This window comes from Amblyraja radiata, chromosome 8 (genome assembly GCF_010909765.2).
Source record: "Amblyraja radiata isolate CabotCenter1 chromosome 8, sAmbRad1.1.pri, whole genome shotgun sequence".
Lineage (NCBI taxonomy): Eukaryota > Metazoa > Chordata > Chondrichthyes > Rajiformes > Rajidae > Amblyraja > Amblyraja radiata.
In genome coordinates this window covers 65,918,152-65,937,038 of record NC_045963.1, presented here as the reverse complement: position 1 = coordinate 65,937,038, position 18,887 = coordinate 65,918,152, and the positions used below count along the sequence as shown (strand labels likewise).

The 18,887-nt window shown below is 42.6% G+C and overlaps 2 protein-coding genes across 4 annotated transcripts in view; both read right to left on the bottom strand.

The window, feature by feature from the left end:
- Positions 1-2,262, bottom strand: part of adgb (androglobin) — a 213,904-nt gene extending 211,642 nt beyond the window's left edge. Inside the window, exon 1 of the mRNA XM_033026113.1 lies at positions 2,147-2,262. Within this exon, the coding sequence (XP_032882004.1) occupies positions 2,147-2,211 (65 nt within the window). The 5' untranslated portion in view covers positions 2,212-2,262. The remainder of the gene's footprint in view (positions 1-2,146) is intronic.
- The window catches only part of rab32 (RAB32, member RAS oncogene family), a 26,840-nt gene continuing 8,402 nt past the window's right edge, over positions 450-18,887 (bottom strand). The window contains exons 2-5 of one of the 3 annotated variants that reach the window (XR_004412931.1): positions 16,569-16,849; positions 10,984-12,207; positions 3,431-3,435; positions 450-460 (exon numbers count right to left, since the gene is read on the bottom strand). Coding sequence is in view for 2 of the 3 variants with exons in the window: in XM_033026115.1 (XP_032882006.1) it covers positions 12,055-12,207; positions 16,569-16,849 (434 nt within the window). In the remaining variant the exon portion in view is untranslated. Of the gene's footprint in view, positions 461-3,430; positions 3,436-8,363; positions 12,208-16,158; positions 16,418-16,492; positions 16,850-18,887 lie in introns of those variants that run through there. The other 2 variants (XM_033026115.1, XM_033026116.1) reach the window with 2 other exon arrangements.

The window sequence follows — 18,887 nt, the reverse complement described above, 5'->3', positions numbered from 1 at the left end:
GACTAACTGGTCTGTAATTCCCCGTTTGCTCTCTCCCTCCCTTTTTAAAAAGTGGGGTTACATTAGCTTCCCTCCAATCCTCAGGAACTACTCCAGAATCTAAATACTTTTGAAAAATTATCACTAATGCATCCACTATTTCTGCGGCTACTTCCTTCAGTATTCTGGGATGCAACTTATCTGGCCCTGGGGATTTATCGGCCTTCAATCCATTCAATTTACCTAACACCACTTTTCACTCAGTTCCTCCATCTCATTTAACCCCCGGTCCCTTTCTATTTCCGGCAGATTATTTATGTCTTCCTTAATCCGGAAAAGTTCTGGAATCAAGGATGCCAGAAAACTGTTGGCAGACATGTACCACTTTTAGGAAACTATGTACTTGTACTCCTGTATCACTCTGCTCTACCACCCTCCCCATTGCCCTACCATTCATTTTGAAGGTCATAACTTGGTTTGACTTCCCAAATGCAACCCTTCATACTTATATGAATTAAACTCCATTCCCCATTCATCAGCTTGTCCATCTGATCAAGATCCTGCTGTAATTCTTGATAACCATCTTCTCTGTCTACGACAACCTACCTGAACTCCCGGTGGCTCAGCACTTCAACTCCCCCTCCCATTCCCAATCCGACCTCTCTGTCCTGGGTCTCCTCCATTGCCAGAGTGAGCAACACCGGAAATTGGAGGAACAGCACCTCATATTTCGCCTGGGTAGCCTGCGTCCGGCGGGCATGAAAATTGAATTCTCCCAATTTTGCTAGCCCTTGCTGTCTCCTCCCCTTCCTTAACCCTCGAGCTGTCTCCTCCCATCCCCCCGCCCTCGGGCTCCTCCTCCTCCCTTTTTCCTTACTACTCCCCACCCCCTATCAGTCTGAAGAAGGGTTTCGGCCCGAAACGTCACCAATTTCCTTCGCTCCATAGATGCTGCTGCACCCGCTGAGTTTCTCCAGCATTTTTGTGTACCTTCTCGGTCTACGATATCACTTTGATGTTATTTGCAATCTTACGATTCATGCCACGTACTTTCTCATCCAATTAATTGATTTTAATGCCAAACAGTAATGCAACGAGCACCCGATCCCCAGAGAATGGTGAGTCTGTGGAATTCTCTGCCTCAGAGGGCAGTGGAGGCAGGTTCTCTGGATGCTTTCAAGAGAGAGCTAGATTGGGCTCTTAAAAATAGTGGAGTCAGGGGATATGGGGAGAGGGCAGGAACGGGATACTGATTGGGGATGATCAGCCATGATCACATTGAATGGCGGTGCTTGCTCGAAGGGCCGAATGGCTTACTCCTGCACCTATTGTCTATTGTCTATTGTACACCCTAGTTACCGGCCTCCAGTCCAAGAAACAACGTTCCACCACCAACATGTTTCCTACCAGAAACCAATTCTATATCCAGTTAGCTAACGCTTTCTGGATCTCATGCGGTGTAATTTTCTGGAGCAGCTTATCATGTGGAACATCATCAAAGGCCTTGCTGAACTCCATATACATTACATATACAACCCTGCCCTCATCAACCTTCTTCAAATCAAACTCGATCAATTTCATGAGACACAATCTCCCATGCAAAGAAACATGGGGGAGGGGAGGGTAGCGGATGGTAGGGAAGGGCAGGGGAGTGGATGGTAGGGGAGGGGATGGTAGGGGAGGGGATGGTAGGGAAGAGCAGGTGAGGGTAGGACAGTTAGGGGGGCAGGGGATGGTAGGGGAAGATAAGAGAGGGCAGTGAAGGGTAGGGGAGAGTAGGGGAGGGCAGGGTTGGGTAGGTGAGGGTAGCACAGAGCCGGGGAGGGCAGTGAAGAGCAGGGGAGGGTAGGGAAGAGTAATGTAGGGCAGGAGAAGGTAGGGGTAATGGAGGGGAGGGTGGGGAGGGCAGGGGTTTGGAGGGCAAAGTAGGGAAAGGCAAAGTAGGGGAGGGCCGAGTAGGGAAGGACGGGTTGGGTAGGGGTGGGGGGGTGCAGGGTTGGAGGAGAGGGGAGAGTAGGGGAAGGGAGGGGAGAGCAGGGGAAGGGAGGGGGAGGGGATTGCAGGGTAGGGCAAGGAAGTGGAGGACAGGGTTGGGTAGGGGAGGACAGTGGAGGGGAGGGGGGTGGTGTGTGTTACCGAGGCCAATCCCAGCTTACTCCACACTTACCCGCTGTAAACGGGGGACGGGCTGGTCTTCAGGACCGAGTCCCGCTTTTTACCGCCTTTCGACATTTTGTTTCTGCGGCGAACTGCCGTTACCCGGCAACGGGACGCGGCCGCACGGCGATCCCGCCGGGTCCTAGCGCCGGTCCTCGGAACGAGCGGCTCGCGTCCAACTGTTCAACTGCCCTTATTAGATACACTGCAGGAAGGAACTGTAGATACACCGAATGTAGACACAAAAAACTGGAGCAACTCAACGGGTCAGGTAGCATCTCTGGAGAAAAGGAATAGGTTACGTTTCGGGTGGAGACCCTTCTTCGGATAGAGAGTCGTGGGGAAAGGGAAACGAGAGATAAAGGCGGTGATATAGAACTATGTACAACAAATGAATGAAATATATGCAAAAAAAGTAACGATGATGAAGGGAACAGGCCATTGTTAGTTTTGACTTTTTGTGTCTATCTTCGGGATTGGATGCAGGCTGCGCACAACCCGACGTAGAAGTATAAGGTGTAGGAAGAAACTGCACATGCTGGTTTATACCGAAGATATACATCAAATTCTGGAGCAACTCAGCAGTAACTCATTGAAACGTACCGAAGAGTGAAAGGCTTGGATAGTGGACGTGGAGAGGATGTTTCCACTCGTGGGAAAGTCTAGGACTGGAGGTCATAGCCTCAGAATTAAATTACGTTCCTTTAGGAATGAGATGAGGAATTTCTTTAGTCAGAGGGTGGTGAATCTGTGGAATTCTTTGCCACAGAAGGCTGTGGAGGCCAAGTCAATGGATATTTTTCAGGCAGAGATATATAGATTCTTGATTAATATGTCAGGGGGTATGGGGAGAAGGCAGGAGAATGGGGTTAGGAGAGAGAGATAGATCAGCCATGATTGAATGGTGGAGCAAGCAATGGGCCGAATGGCTTAATTCTGATCCTGTCACTTATGACCTTATGGGTCAGGCAGCATATCTGAAGAAAAGGAACAGGTGATGACCAGAACTGCACACAATGTTCCTAGCGGGATCTAAAGCACAGCCTTTTCACTATCTACAAGGTACAAGTCATGCCTGATGGAACACTCTTCACTTTCCTGAATTAGTCCAGGTCCATCACCAGTCAAAAAGCAAAGACATAATCCAGAACAAATATCTTACTAGATTGGCACTCCATCCAACAATCGAAACATTCAATCCTTCCACCCTGGTATATTGTGGCTGTACTGCATACCATCTACAAAATGTACTATCGTTTCAGTGGCTGTACTGCATACCATCTACAATATGCACTGCTCCTGCACCACCTGCCAAATCTCTTGTACCAAAGACAGCAGGTGCATGGGACCACCACAATCCGAGGTTCCCCTTCCTATGGAGACTACAGAGAAATGACAGCAATGGTAGGGATCTGGAGAATGTGGTAGAACAGAAGGATTTAGGAGCGCAGGTGCATGGTTCCTTGAAGGTAGAGTCGCAGGTAGATAGGTTGGGCAAAATGGCATTTCGCACATTGGCCTTCATCAGTCAGAGTATTGGGTATAGAGAATAGGCACAAAATGCTGGACTAACTCAGCGGGACCCAACATCTCTGGAGAAAAGGAATGGGTGATGTTTGAGTCGAGACCCTTCTTCAGGCTGATGTCAGGGGAGTGGACGGTACATAGATAAGGATGTGTATAGATAAGGAAGTGTAAGGTGTGAAAACAGGACCAAGGGAATGGAGTTCAAGGAAAATGTAGAATAGATCATTGTTAGTTGGGAGGAGGTAACAAAATAGGGATAAAATGTGGTTGGAGACAGTAAGACTGGTCAGAGAACTATAGGTCATGTTGCAGGTAGACAAAAGTGCTGGAGAAACTCAGCGGGTTTCTATGGAGCAGCAGCATCTATGGAGCGAAGGAAGTAGGCAACATTTCGGGCCGAAACCCTTCTTCAGACTACCTTCAATTTTCCAGCATCTGCAGTTCCTTCTTTAACACTAGGTCATGTTGCAGTTGTATAGGATGTTGGTGAGTTTGCACTTTAGAGTATTGTGTTCGCTTCTGGGCACCATGTTTTCGGAAAGATGTTGTCAAGCTGAAAAGGGTACAGACAAGATTTACAAGGATGTTGCCAGGGCTAGAGGGTCTGAGCTATAGGGAGAGGTTGAGTAGGCTGGGACTCTATTCCTTGGAGCGCAGAAGGATGAGGGGTAATCTTATTGCGGTGTATAAAATCATGAGAGGAATAGATTGGGTAGATGCACAGAGTCTCTTGCCCAGAGTAAGGGAATCAAAGACCAGAGGACATGGGTTCAAGGTGACGGGGAAAAGATTTAATAGGAATCGGAGAGGTAACTTTTTCACACAAAGGGAGGTGAATGTATGGAACAAGCTGACAGAGGAGGTAGTTGAGGCTGGGACTATCCCAACATTTAAGAAACTGTTAGACAGGTACCTGGATAGGACGGATTTGGAGGGATATGGACCAAAAACGGGCAGGAGGGACTGGTGGTGCTGGAATATGTTGGTCGGTGTGGTCACATTGGGTCAAAGGGCCTGTTTCCACACTGTATGATTGAGGAAATTCTCTTGGTCTCCAATGAGTCTTACAAACTTCTCCAGATACAACATAGAAATCAAACGTTTCAACTGTTAGGTTGTATCACAGCTTGGCTTAGGAACAGCTCTGCACAAAATTGCAAGAAAATGCAGAGTTGTGGATGAAGCCCAGTCCATCACACAGACCAGTCTCCCCATCCAGAGTCAAGAGTGTTTTATTGTCATATGCCCCAGGTAGGACAATGAAATTCTTACTTGCTGCAGCACAACAGAATATGTAAAAATAATACATAACGAGAGAAGAAAAAAAGTTCAGTGTATGTATACACATGCACGCATATTCAATAAATAACAAATATAGTGCAATAATAATAATAGTCTGTTGCAGTTCAGAGCTTATTTGTTGTGTTTAATGGCCTGATGGCTATAGGGAAGAATCTGTTCCTGAACCTGGACGTTACAGTTGTCAGGCGTGATGTTACAGTTGTCAGTGTGTGGACAGGATGGTGTGGGTCTTTGATGATGTTGGCTGCCTTTTAGAGGCAGTATCTTCGATGGATCTCTTCGATGGTGGGGAGGTCAAAGCCGGTGATGGACTGGGCAGTGGTCACAACTTTTTGCTGTCTTTTCCGCTCTTGGGTGTTCAAGTTGTCGAACCAGGCTCCGATGCAACCAGTCAGCATGCTCTCTACTGTGCACATGTAGAAGTTCAAGAGAATCCTCTTTGACATGCCGAATCTCCGTAATCCTCTCAGGAAATAGTTGCGCTGATGTGCCTTCTTTATAATTGCATCAGTGTGCTGGATCCAGGAAAGATCTTCAGAAATACGCACGCCCAGGAATTTGAAGTTTTTGACCCTCTCCACCATCGTTCCATTGATGTAAACAGGATTGTGGGTCCTCATCCTTCCCCTACCAAAGTTCACAATCAGTTCCTTTGTTTTACTGGTGTTGAGAGCCAGGTTGTTGTGCTGGCACCATTTGGACAATTCGTCAATCTCACTTCCGTACTCTGACTCATCACCATCTGTGATTCGTCCAACAACAGTGGTGTCGTCGGCAAACTTGATGATGGAGTTCGCACTATGTCCGGCTTCGAAGTCATGGGTATAGAGTGAGTAAAGCAGGGGGTTAACGTGATTGATTCTATCAACACTTCATGCTGCCTTTGAAGAACAGCCAACAAAATCAAATACTTGGCCCACGCCCCTGTCATTCCTTTTTCTCCCCACTATGTGGCAGAACACACAGAAACTTGAATGCATGCACCACCAGACTCAGGAACAGCATCTTCTCCACTGTGATGAAGCTTCTGAATGGTCCTTGCATAGGATCCTCTCCGATTCTCCTCTACACCATTGCGGACATTGAACACTGTCTCTTGAACTGTTGCATTACAACAATGAGAACCATAGTCTGCAGTCGGTATCTTTCCCTTTGCTCTGCGTACTTACTACATACATACTTGAGTCTAGCTTGATCGTATGTTATGTGCAGTATTATGATCTGTTTGAATAGCATGCAAATCAAAGCTTTTCACTGTACTTCAGTACACATGACAATAATAAACCTAAACTGCACAGCTGACAAGGAAGTTTGTCACTATTCCTTCATTATTGCTGGGGCTAAGTCCTGAAACTCCCAAACCAACAGCACTGTGGGATGACATTCACCATACGGACTGCAGCAGTACAAGGCAACAAGTCATCACCCCTTTCTCAAGGGCAATTAGTGAGGGTGATTAATAATGATTTTGCCCACATTCCAAAAACAATAGACAATAGGTGCAGGAGTAGGCCATTCGGCCCTTCGAGCCAGCACCGCCATTCAATGTGATCATGGCTGATCATCCCCAATCAGTACCCCGTTCATGCTTTATCTCCATATCCCCTGACTCCACTATTTTTAAGAGCCCAATTTTTAAGCCTTATCTAACTCTCTCTTGAAAGCATCCAGAGAACCTGCCTCCACCGCCCACTGAGCCAGAGAATTCCACAGACTCACCACTCTCTGTGAGAAAAAGTGTTTCCTCGTCTCCGTTCTAAATGGCTTATTCCTTATTCTTAAACTGTGGCCCCTGGTTCTGGACTCCCCCAACATCGGGAATATGTTTCCTGCCTCTAGCGTGTCCAAACCCTTAACAATCTTATATGTTTCCATGAGATCCCTTGTCATCCTTCTAAACTCCAGAGTGTGCAAACCCAGTTGCTCCATTCTCCCAGCATATGCAGTCCCGCCATCCCGGGAATTAACCTTGTAAACCTACGCTGCACTCCCTCAATAGCAAACAAGATAAATTATTCTAAAGACGTGTAGTTTTGTCAGTTAATTGGCTTGGTATAAGTGTAAATTGTCCCTCGTATGTGTAGAAAGTGATAATGTGCGGGGATCACTGGTCAGCATGGACTGGGTGGGCCGAAGGGCCTGTTTCCCCGCTTTATCTCTGAACTAAACTAATAAAAATTGTTAACAAGTTCCACAATTTTGACCCAGTTACAATAAAGGATATGAATATACACAAAAGTGCTGGAAAAACTCAGCGGGTGCAGCAGCATCTGTGGAGCGAAGGAAATAGGCTAGGTTTCAGGCCGAAACCCTTCTTCAGACTGATGTAGGGTGGGGGGGGGGAAGAAGAAAGGAAGAGGAGGAGCCAGAGCGCTGAGTGAGAGCTGAGAAGGGGAGGAGACAATAAGGGCTGCTGGAAATTGGAGAAGTCAATGTTCATGCCGCTGGGCTATAAACTGCCTTAGCGAAATATGAGATGCTGCTCCTCCAATTTCCGGTGGTGCTCACTTTGGCCATGGAGGAGGCCCAGGGCAGAAAGATCGGATTTGGAATGGTAGGGGGAGTTGAAGTGCTGAGCCACCGGGAGATCCGGTAGGTTATTTCGGCACGAAATATCCGGCACGAAATTTCGTTCAGACCGTAAGGTCTGAATGACAATAAAGGAATTCAATTCAATTCAATTCAATTATTGCGGACCGAGCAGAGGTGTTCTCTCCCCCCTCCACACACACTCTACATCAGTCTGAAGAAGGGTTTCGGCCCAAAACAGTTGCCTATTTCCTTTGCTCCATAGATGCTGCTGCACCCGCTGAGTTTCTCCAGCACTTTTGTCTACCTTCGATTTTGCAGCATTTGCAGTTCATTCTTAAAGAAAGGATATGAATATGTTGTTACCTCAATAATAATAATAATAATAAATTTTATTTATGGGCGCCTTTCAAGAGTCTCAAGGACACCTAAGTGTGTGACGGGTAGAAAGTTGCAGGAAATTACCTTTTTTTGTGTTTTAATCTGAGATGTCTTCGAATGTAGACACAAAATGCTGGAGAAACTCAGCAGGTGAGGCAGCATCTATGGAGAGAAGGAATTGGCAATGTTTCCAGTCGAGACTCCTCTTCAGACTGATCTTAGAATGTCTTAGAATGTGCTTGACTGTCAATATTTAAAATGAAATACATTGGAGATTTTAATCTTCAATTTGTAAATTATTGTTTCAAAACCATTTTCAATTTCGCAATGAATGAGGGAATTTATCCTTCTGCCTCAGCATAAAAAATAACGACGATATGTTACAAAATTCAGTAATAGAAAGTGTTCATTCTCAAATGACACTGCTCATATTTCAGCTTTATCAGATAAACATGTCCATGGCTTAATAATTTCAGACAAACCAAATGCAGGAGGATAAAAACTTTAATGTTACCAAACAAGACACCGAGGAGTATTACACTTGCTTCATTTTTCATTATATTGCTTTTAATACAGCAAAATATCCCAAGGCACTTCAATGGAGTGTTACCAAACCCAAATTAGCAGATCCCCACTTGTTTCAAGTAAGGCAAATGACCAAAGCCTTGGCCAAAGAGGTAGGTTCAAAAGGGTGTGGTGAAGGAGAAGAGACAGGAGACTCGGATACTTAAAATTGAATTTCTAGAGAATGGTGCTCTGGTAGCATGGCCAAAGATATTGGAGCAATCAAATTCATGGAAGAGCAGGAACCAGGAATTAGAGAACAGATATCTTCAAGAGTTAAAGTGCCAGGGGGAAGATTACAGATTTAGGAAGGGGCACAGCCATGGAGAGATTAGGATTATAAATTCAAAGCATTTCTGAACTAGGAAACAATTTAACTCACCAAACCTAGAAGCAATGGACAAATAGGAATTCTTGTTAATTAGATCATAAGCAGCAGAGCACAGGAGGCAGGATAAGAGTGAATTGGAATAGATGTATAAATAGGATTGTCTGAGGATTTCAGCAGCAGTATGCGAGTTGAGGCAGGGCTGCAATCCATCAATGTTATAAAGGTGGAAGCAGACTATTAGTGCAGAATTGTGGTCTGAAGCTCATCTTAAAAGTAAATTATGACCCAAAGATCTTGAGCGGTCATGATATTTTTGATCAGGGACAGGGGTGCGGATGAAGGCTACAAATGGTGACAAGTGTGTGACAACAAGCGAAGATAATCACATTAATCTTCACAATATTTAGCATTCTACCTTGATGGCGTAGTGGCTATTTAACACACAAAGTGTTGTTTCTACAGTTAGTTAGAAGAAATTACTACTCATCCAGTGCTGGGTGTTAAAGCAACAACCTGACAAATTAGAGAAATGGAGGAGTCAAGAGAGGTGATAGTGAAATAGAGTGGAGTGTCATTGGTTTAAGTGTAAACGGTGAGGCTACATTCTCAGATCATATTTAACAATACAATTATCAATCTCCCATAGTATTGAGACATTAGATCACATGTAGACTTGAAGAAGGATCAGAGGAGGCAAGAGATATTACAATAAAGTTAGTCTCTATCCGGGACTCAAGAACGTAATTCTGACTGAATCCTCAGTACAGTTCTGAGGAAAATGATTGCATGAATGAGGAAGACAACTTGCATTTGCATAGCACCTTTCAAATCCCTTTCGGGATATTCCAAATTGTTTTATAGTTTATTTGAAATGTATTCAGTGTTTCAATGTAAGAAGGGTAACAGCCTCTTTGCGCATACCAAATAATTATCAGCTAGAGAATAACACTGGGAAAGTGTTAAAACAGAGGTCATTGTTATTTGCCCCGCCATGCTGTCATTTGGAGGTTTCCAATATTGTCATCATGTGAAAGAGGACAGTGGTGCATTTGGCAGTCAGGATGGTGTGTGACTTGTGGAAGAGTTTGCAGCACTAGAGTTTCTATGCACTTGCTGTTTTTATCTTTCTAGATGGTTAGGACTACTGGTGAAAACTGTGCGTTTGCAGAAACCTGTCTGAGACTTATGTAAGGGCAAAGGTAATAAAAACAACAAAATACTTTTTGGCATAAATGTCAGTTACTGGAATCTGTTCAGGATAGAATGATTGAATATTGTGCAATGATCATTAAAAGTCTGATTTATAATCTGAACTCATGTCACAGAAATACCATAAATTCATGTGATCGCGGCTGAATTAGGCCATTCGGCCCATCAAGTCTACTCCGCCATTCAATAATGGCTGATCTATCTTTCCCTCTCAACCCATTCCTCTGCCTCCTCTCCATAACCCCTGACACACGTATTAATCAAGAATCTATCTATGCCTTAAAAATATCCATTTACTTGTCCTCTAAAGCTTTCTGTGGCACATGTTGGGAATACCAGTGGGTCGATTTACACACATCACCAAAAGACAGTTAATTTGGTAAATCTTTGTCAAGATAAATAAGTGCACAAAAGAAAGTAGACTCTGCATTTGCCCGACACCAGAAATGGATTACAAGGTCATAAAGAGTATACATACAACCTGAAAGGATTGACTGGTGGCTTCTGCCTGGAACAGTATAGGAACTGCTCAGTTCATTCATCAATTGCCCTGCATGAAGCAACTGGGAGCCTTACATTAATATAGGTGATACAGTAAATTGTGTGCTGGTCGCATGAAGCTGCAAATTGACATTGATAGATCATGAGAGTGCTGAATGGCATTCAAAGTGCGATGTTACTCATTTTGAACCCAAGATAGATCAGAATAGTTCCTAAAAAAGAATGATGCTGCAGACTTTGGACCCAAGCACCTAAAAATATATATTTTTAAAGAGGCTAATGTAACGTTGGTCTAGTTTGAGAGTGCTGGAACATAAAAGGATGGGAATTATGTTGCAGCTATACTGAGCTAGGGTTGGGTCTGATGTGGATTAATGCATTGACCTCTGGGTTCTGCACTTTGAGGTAGCCATATTTGATTGGTCTTATTAAGGCTGCAGCATAAATTCACCATAATAATTCCTGGACAGCTAGGTTTTAAGTTTTGAGGATAGTTTGCAGACTTGAATATATGTGGGAGATCTAACTAAAATGTTTAAGAATTACCTAGTGACTTGGAAAAAGGTAGGCACAAATGCTGGAGTAATTCAGCAGGTCATGCAGCATCTTTGGAGAAAAGGAATAGGTGACGTTTCAGGTCGAGACCCTTCTTCAGAATTGGTAGCTTGGACAAGGGGAACTAATTTGCTATGATGGACAGATAAGTGATGTAGTAGAGGTAAAATTAGTTAGTCTTTGTTGTGGGGTTGATAGGTACTCAGAAGCTCATCTCAAGAGTCAAAGAGCACAGTAAGGTTGTTTACTATATGGTTTAGCCAAAGATAATGGTCAGGATGTCATTAGTTGCTCAGACAAGGAGATAGTAGCATGGACCAATGAAACTGCAATTCATTCAGGGAGGATACAAGTTTACCAGGAAGACAAAACAAGCAGTGAAGGAGCGAACTGGACTCCTCAGCATAGGTGTGGAACCTGTGCCCCCATGGCTTTGAATGATGCCAACGAGGACCAGCATGGAGCAAGAATAGGCACGAAAAGAGCAATACCTGCAAGAACTGGTTTTAGATCAGCAAATTCATGTAAATAATATTTTACAGAAACTGTTCCCTTTGGCACTTGTGACCAGTATGATGTAAATATTGATACCACTCAACCTGTTACGTGACTATTATGTGATTTCCCTATTCTTTAGCATTACAAAATGTACAAACCAGGAAGCCCAAGATGCTGTCCTGCAATGGAGATACTGCAGCATTTCATGTCTATCTACTGCTCAAAATAGTTTCTGTGTGGAAAAATTGACATAATAACCACATTCTTAAGGTTTTTTCCAAATGGTTTTGCAAAATAGGTGATGGAAAAGATGTGTAGAATTGCGCTTACCATTTCACAACTTTTAATTAGAACTAGGATGAAAAATTCAGTTTCAATGGTTGTTAGCTGAAATAGTCATGCCGAAAGCACGGTAGCTTTGTTTAACAATCATCCACTTCAGTGTCATATAAAAAAATAATCTGAATAATATGCATTCTGGAAGCCATAATAAGACATTGCCAGGAGACAGACATGGTGCATTAGCAGCACTGCGATTTGCTTTCGGGCTCTTCGGTGTATTCTGTTAATTTAATTTTATCATCTGCGTCAGTGTCCTCTGATACATGGATGCAATCGATGGTTAGAATATTCCCCACCAAAAATCGCATGGCTTCATCAACGTTTATATTGTCCTGCAAACATCAGAGAAAATACTTCATTAAAAATAAACTTGTTGCAAAACATATCTGGGGGCAAGGGAGTGCAACTCAAATTATCAAAGAAAACCCTTGAAGGAGCATAACACCCAAGACATTCCAAACTGTTCAAAGTCCTTTCCTGTCAATTGGATATAGGAAATGTAGCAGCAAATTCGCATGCAGCAAATTTTTTTTTTTTAAATCATGAAATTATCAACTTTTTTTAAGGAATAAATGTTGACATGGAGAACTCTCTCTGATTCATGTGTTGGTCCAACCCACTTCATTATGACTAGCATTGTGGTTCATAAGCATGCTGCTCTCCTGATGCAATCCATCTTTTTAATCTCTTTTAAATCAGAACTTGTTGCCTTAAGAGTTATTTCAGCAACGTTTAGTTTAGTTTAGAGATACAGTGTAGAAACTAGCTCTTTGGCCCACCTTGTCCACACTGGCCAGTGATTCCCATACACTAGCACTATCCTACACACTAGGGACAATTTAAAATTCTTACCAAAGCCAATTAACCTGCAAACCTGTATGTCTTTGAAATGTGGAAGGAAACCGGAGCATCCGGAGAAAACCCACACGGTCACGGGGAGAACATACAAACTCCGTACAGACAGCATCCGAGGTCTGTACCGAGGATCGAACCCGGGTTACTAGCACTGTCAGGCAGCAGCTCTACCACTGCGCCTCCATGCTACCCACAAAAGCTCAGACTGCTACTTAAACAGTGTTGGAAATGTTACCCTTTAGAATACATACATACAAGACCCTATCTACCCTCTTGGGCAGAACCCAGGGTACTCTCCTGAATAGGAGCTATATCAATATCAGAACCAATATTTAATCTTCAACAACATTTCTAAAACATGATCAATGTTACACTGTTGTCTGTTGGAGCAGTCTATGCATAAATATTTCATCTTATTTCTAAATAACATTAAATATATTTCAAAGACTTCATTGGCTGTATTTTCTTCAGATGATTAGAAATAGTGAAAGATGCAATGATTCTTTAAAATTTACTTTCAGCAGCATCTCTTCCAATCTTATAATTCTGCATTCTCTCTGCTTACATCAATGAAGAAATGTCCTCTTTATATCATCCATGATGCCTACTATCAGAGAAGAAACTTTCTAGGCAGGCGGCTTAGTTTACTCATCTTAAGGAGATAAGCATAATATTGGAATTTAAGAGGATTACAGTAATAGGAAGTAACCCAGCTGGTCTTTCCTTTGAGTTTTGAGATTGGGTGGCAATCTAATTGATGTGTTTAAACGAATTTGATAAGGTGACTATGGAAAAAGATTCTGAGAAAATCCACAATGCAGAACAAACCTTGCAACATTAGCTGGAGATTCAGGGGGGATTTAGAAGAGGTATTTACACGTCAATGGCAGTGGTAATTTGAAGCTAACTCTCTCTAATGAAGACATTGATCCACATATAGGAAGTTCCCACAAATAACAATAAGAGAATATTACAATTTTGATACGTTGATTGAAAGATAACCATAACCATTGGCTTCGATATTGGGATAATTGCTTTTTCAAAAAATGTAGTGTGGGATTCACTCAAGATGGTTTAGGTTTATTATTGTCAAATGTAGGACAGAGAAAGGTTTTATTTTGCATGCTATCCAAACAGATCGGATATACTATTCATAGATACAATCAGATTGCAGAATAGTTCTCAGCAATGTTGTGCATCAGTTCCTTAGACCAAGTCCAATGTCCTCAACGGGGTAGCGGTGAATTGGACAGTACCCCAGCTTATAGAAGGACCGTTCAGAACTAGCCCGATTAGGACCATAGTTTCTCTGAAAGGTATTACCTTCAGCACCTCAATACCTAATTGCAATATTAGCACCTAATTCACCTAATTCACCAAATTCAGCACCTAATTGCAATATTAGCTTGAATTTTTGTGCAAATGCCTCAAGACAGGGACTTGAGCCATGAAATTTCTGACTGAAAAGTTAGGAATGAAATGTGGCACGTCAAATGAAATGAAGACTATGGCTGGAAGAGTCTTGCTGTGTACCGTTACCTATAGAAATGCAGTGAATGGTGGAGGTTTACTGAGAGGTCACAACTTGACTGAATTGTGGAACAGGCTTGAAGGGGCATCCTTCTGCCACTTTGATCAAATTGATTAGCATCAGTCCATAACCATGCACCCCTATCTCCACTGCGAGTCTCCTAACCTGCGGTTTATTTAAAACCTTACTAAATGATGAAAGAGGCAGCTGCTGTTACTCTCTAGTTCTCTTCTGGTAACTACACATTTTTGGACCAGATTGTGAAACTCCTTGAAAAAGGCTATTTCCTCTTCCTCTTTCTCCATGCACCCTTTTTATTTTACTTAATCACTATTAGTCTCAGTGCCTGAAATATTGCTCACATACTCCAATACATCGGTTTGCAAGATTCCTTGTATGTGAATACATGGCCAATAAACTAACTTACTTAGGCTTTCGAGATATAGTGAGGAAACAGGCCCTTTGGCCCACCGAGTCTGTGCCGACCAACACTTACCCTGAGCATTATCCTACATACTAGGGACAATTTACAGTAACCGATTAACCTAAAAAACCCTGTAAACTTTTGGAAAGTGTGAGGAAACCAGAATACCCGGAGAAAACCCATGCAGTCACAGGGACCACAGGTATAAACTCTGTGCAGACGACACTTGTAGTCAGGATCGAACCCGGTCCTGCACACTAAGTCCTCGTTATCCATGAGGGATAGGAACTCACCAGAAATATTCCCAGATAAAACACAACATGTGATTAACTCTCAGGTCCTAAAAATGCCCTTCACATTTTTTTTTAAGTATTAAAAATTAAATATTAATAAATTTAAATACCTAAAATTAAATTTTCCAAATAAAATACTACTTCCTATTTTAGAGTCAGAGTCACACACGTTGAAATAGGCCCTTCAGCCCAACTCGTCCATGCCGACCAAGATGCCCTGTCTAATCTAGTCCCACTTGCCCGCATCTGGTCCATATTCCTCTAAACCTTTCCTATTCATGTACTTATCCAAGTGCCTTATAAATATTGTCTGGCCACTTCTACATCACTAACAATAGAAATTGAGGAGGTGGAGAGGCTATTTAGAAGACAGGAAATCCGGAAATCTCCAGGATCGGACAATGTTTCCTGCTCTACCCTCAAGCCCTGTGCCGAACAACTGGCGCCAGGAAGCGAGTGGGTAAGATCATCTCGGACTCGAAGCACTTCCCTCTGGAAAGCGACTCCGGACTGTCAAAGCTGCCACAGCCAGACATAAAAACATTTTTTTCCCCCACGAGTAGTAGCTCTACTCAATAACCAAAAATCTGTAGCCTCCCTTTGCTCTGGTATTTTATTTAATTCACAAGTTTAATCGATAATGTTTTATTATTAATGTTTAATGTGTCATTCTTAATTGTTACTGTATGTCGTGTTACTTGCGAGCGGAGCACCAAGGCAAATTCTTTGTATGTGTACATACTTGGTCAATAAACTTATTCATTCATTCGTTATTGTACTTGCCTCAACTACCTCCTCTGGCAGTTCATTCCATATATCCACCGGCTTCCAAGTGAACATCATGCATTCCATTGAATGTATTAATGAAAGGGGTGATTGATTTTGAAATCACAAGTTAGAGCTATTTAACAAAACTGAACAAAGTGACTATCTCTTCAATGTGCACATATGTAGATATAGTTGTTTTATAACAAATCAGCAGATAATTAAGGCATTAGAGATCTCAAATGCTGGAATCTGGAAGCAACAAACAACTGGAGGAACTCAGCAAGTCAAGCATCATCGGTGTGGGAAAGGAACAGTCAATGTTTCAGGATTTTGACCTGCAACTTCACCAATGCCTTACCCCCACTGATGCTGCTCAAACTGCTGAGTTCCTCCAGCAAATAATGAGAACCGAGGGAAAACATTCCAAGTCACACCTCCTATTACAATACTGGAATGCCTATCCCTCCCTTAGTTTAGTTTAGTTTAGAGATACAGCGTGGAAACAGGCCCTTCGGCCCACGGAGACCAATTGCCGTGGGATTATTGACACTCAAAGCTTTGCTTCAATATCTGATCCAACAGACATAACACCCAATAGTTCTGAGCTTCCTCTGAAGTAGAGACTCAACCCTCTGAATCCACTCAGCCAGAAGTGACACTTAACCAAAAAGCAACAGTCTGTTGACAAAGTGTTCGCTCCATAGATGCTGCTGCACCCGCTGAGTTTCCCCAGCAATTTTGTGTACCAACAGTCTGTTGACGTTGGGCTGATACAGGATTATAATGCTACAGCGTCCCAAAGGGCGACTTATCATCACTAACCTTTGCTGAGGTTTGAAACCAAGCCACAAAGCCATTGTCCCTACAATAGTGGTCCATCATTGCCTTATTGTTCTCCACACCATCCCACTGCTGATCACACTTGTTGGCCAAGAGCACGGCAGGGATAGGCTTCCCATCGGGCAGCTTCACGTTTTTGTCCATGTCGCTTTTCCATTTCAGAACCGCGTCGAATGTGGAACGCCGAGATATATCAAAGACTATAATAGCTCCAACAGCTTCTTTGTAATATATTCGTGTCATATTGCCAAATCGTTCTTGACCTATAGAAATCATTAAAAAACAAATATTAATGCAATAAATTTCTCAAATAATAGATCGATAAATATTTTAATTAATAAAGAATCTATACCCAAACTATAAAAACTGCCCAGTACAATTATTATTTCCTTTTTATATATTTTGCTACATACAGGTATCCCCTTTAATCAGGCCTATCATCCTAATTAATTAATTTCCCCATTATGTAATCACTTCTTCTTCTTGCGTATGGCATACACAGCCTAAAGTTGTAGGAATCAAAAACTTATTTGATTGTGCACGCCAGGTTGATTGCATTCGTCGAAACAGGGCGGACCACGTGAAGGTTGCAATTTCTTGCCCCAAGTAATCACTTAGCTTTCCCTTTATGCCATGGTTCTTTGATCACACAGACCAGACTTCCCATCAATGACTCCATCTGCACTTTACCCTGCCTCGGAAAAGCAGCCAACATAATCAAAGATTTGTCCCACCCCAGTCATTCCTTCTTTTCTGTGCTCCCATCTGGCAGAAGGTACAAAAGCTTGAAAGTACACACCATCAGACTCAGGAATAACTTTTTCCCCTGTTATCCGGCTTCTGAATAGTCCTTCCATAAGCTAGGACTGTCTGATTCACCTCTACCCTATTGCAGACTTTGGACTTTGTGGAACTGATGCGCCACAATGCCGGGAACTACTGTATATTCTGCACTCTGTATCTTCCATTTTATTTATTGTACTTGAGATTGACTTGATTGTATTTATGTATGGTATCATCTGATTTAATTGGATATCATGCAATAAAAAACTTTTCACTTTACCATGGTACATGTGACAATAATTAACCTAAGCCTTGATGTGGATAATACTGACGTTGCCATGTATTGGTCCCTAGTTACTGTTGGCCACCGATACGAACTGTTAAGAGCCCATTTGTATGCTGGGCTCCTTGGTGGGCTAGGGGTTCCTTGTGTTTTGGAACAGCAACCTTTTCAAAATCAACTCTCCTGCTATAAAATGCATAGGAAGAGTGTCTTATTTTCTGCACTCTGTGGCTGTCTATTATCTCAATACCTGTGCAAGAAATTAATTGATTGGAGAGGCATCCAGTGTGATAAACATAAGTAAAATGATCCACTATTAATTGAAGGGTTGAAGAACATTAGGTTCATCCAACATGGTGGTCATCGCAGTCAGGGCTACTCATTCTTCTTAACACCAGGGCTGCTCTTTTGGTGATGGTTATGTGGTGTTTGAAGGAGGCCTGAGAACTCGTAGTGCTGGCAACTTGTTCCGCTGTTGGAAAGCTGTCAACTATTTGTGCTTGCTTCTTGCAATAGTGGTTGAAATGTACGCCGTGAATAATCCATGCCTTGCAGCTGAGATCAGTTTCCACTTTTGAATGCTCGGCACACAACATAGACTGTAGAAGACGCTCCGCATTTTCAGGCTGTCTCTTTATCTGATTGCCCATGAGCCTTATCTTACCAACAGTTGAAATTACATCCTTTGACCTACTAGCAAGAGCAGCTTGTGAATTTAATCAATAATTTCTTTCACCTGCTGCATTGGATTCTATGGCATAATTAATGGGAAACTATTAAAGTGATTCTCTTCAAATCAGTTCTGACTCTCACTTTCACAGCTGAAGCAATGGCACATAGATACAGTAACATTTGAATAATGAGCAGTGGCAGAACCTAGCATCTATCCACCCGTCTCAAGATCTTGACATCAATTCATCAGTGGAATCTATAACTTTGGCTAACTTTAGATCTTAGGAAATTAAGTTTAAAGTCAGTTTCTGCACAACTTCCAAGGCTTCAAGGTCAGTTTATTGTCACATATACCAATTAAGGCACAGTGAAATTTGAATTACCTTACAGTCATACAAAAAAAAAGCGACAAGACACACAACTACATAAAAGTTAACATAAACATCCACCACAGTGGATTCCCCACATTCTTTACTGTGTTGGTAGGCGATAAAGTCCGATCTTCTTCCTTTTTTATTCTAGGGGTAGTCGAACCATCCGCAGTCGGGCGATCGGATTTCCCA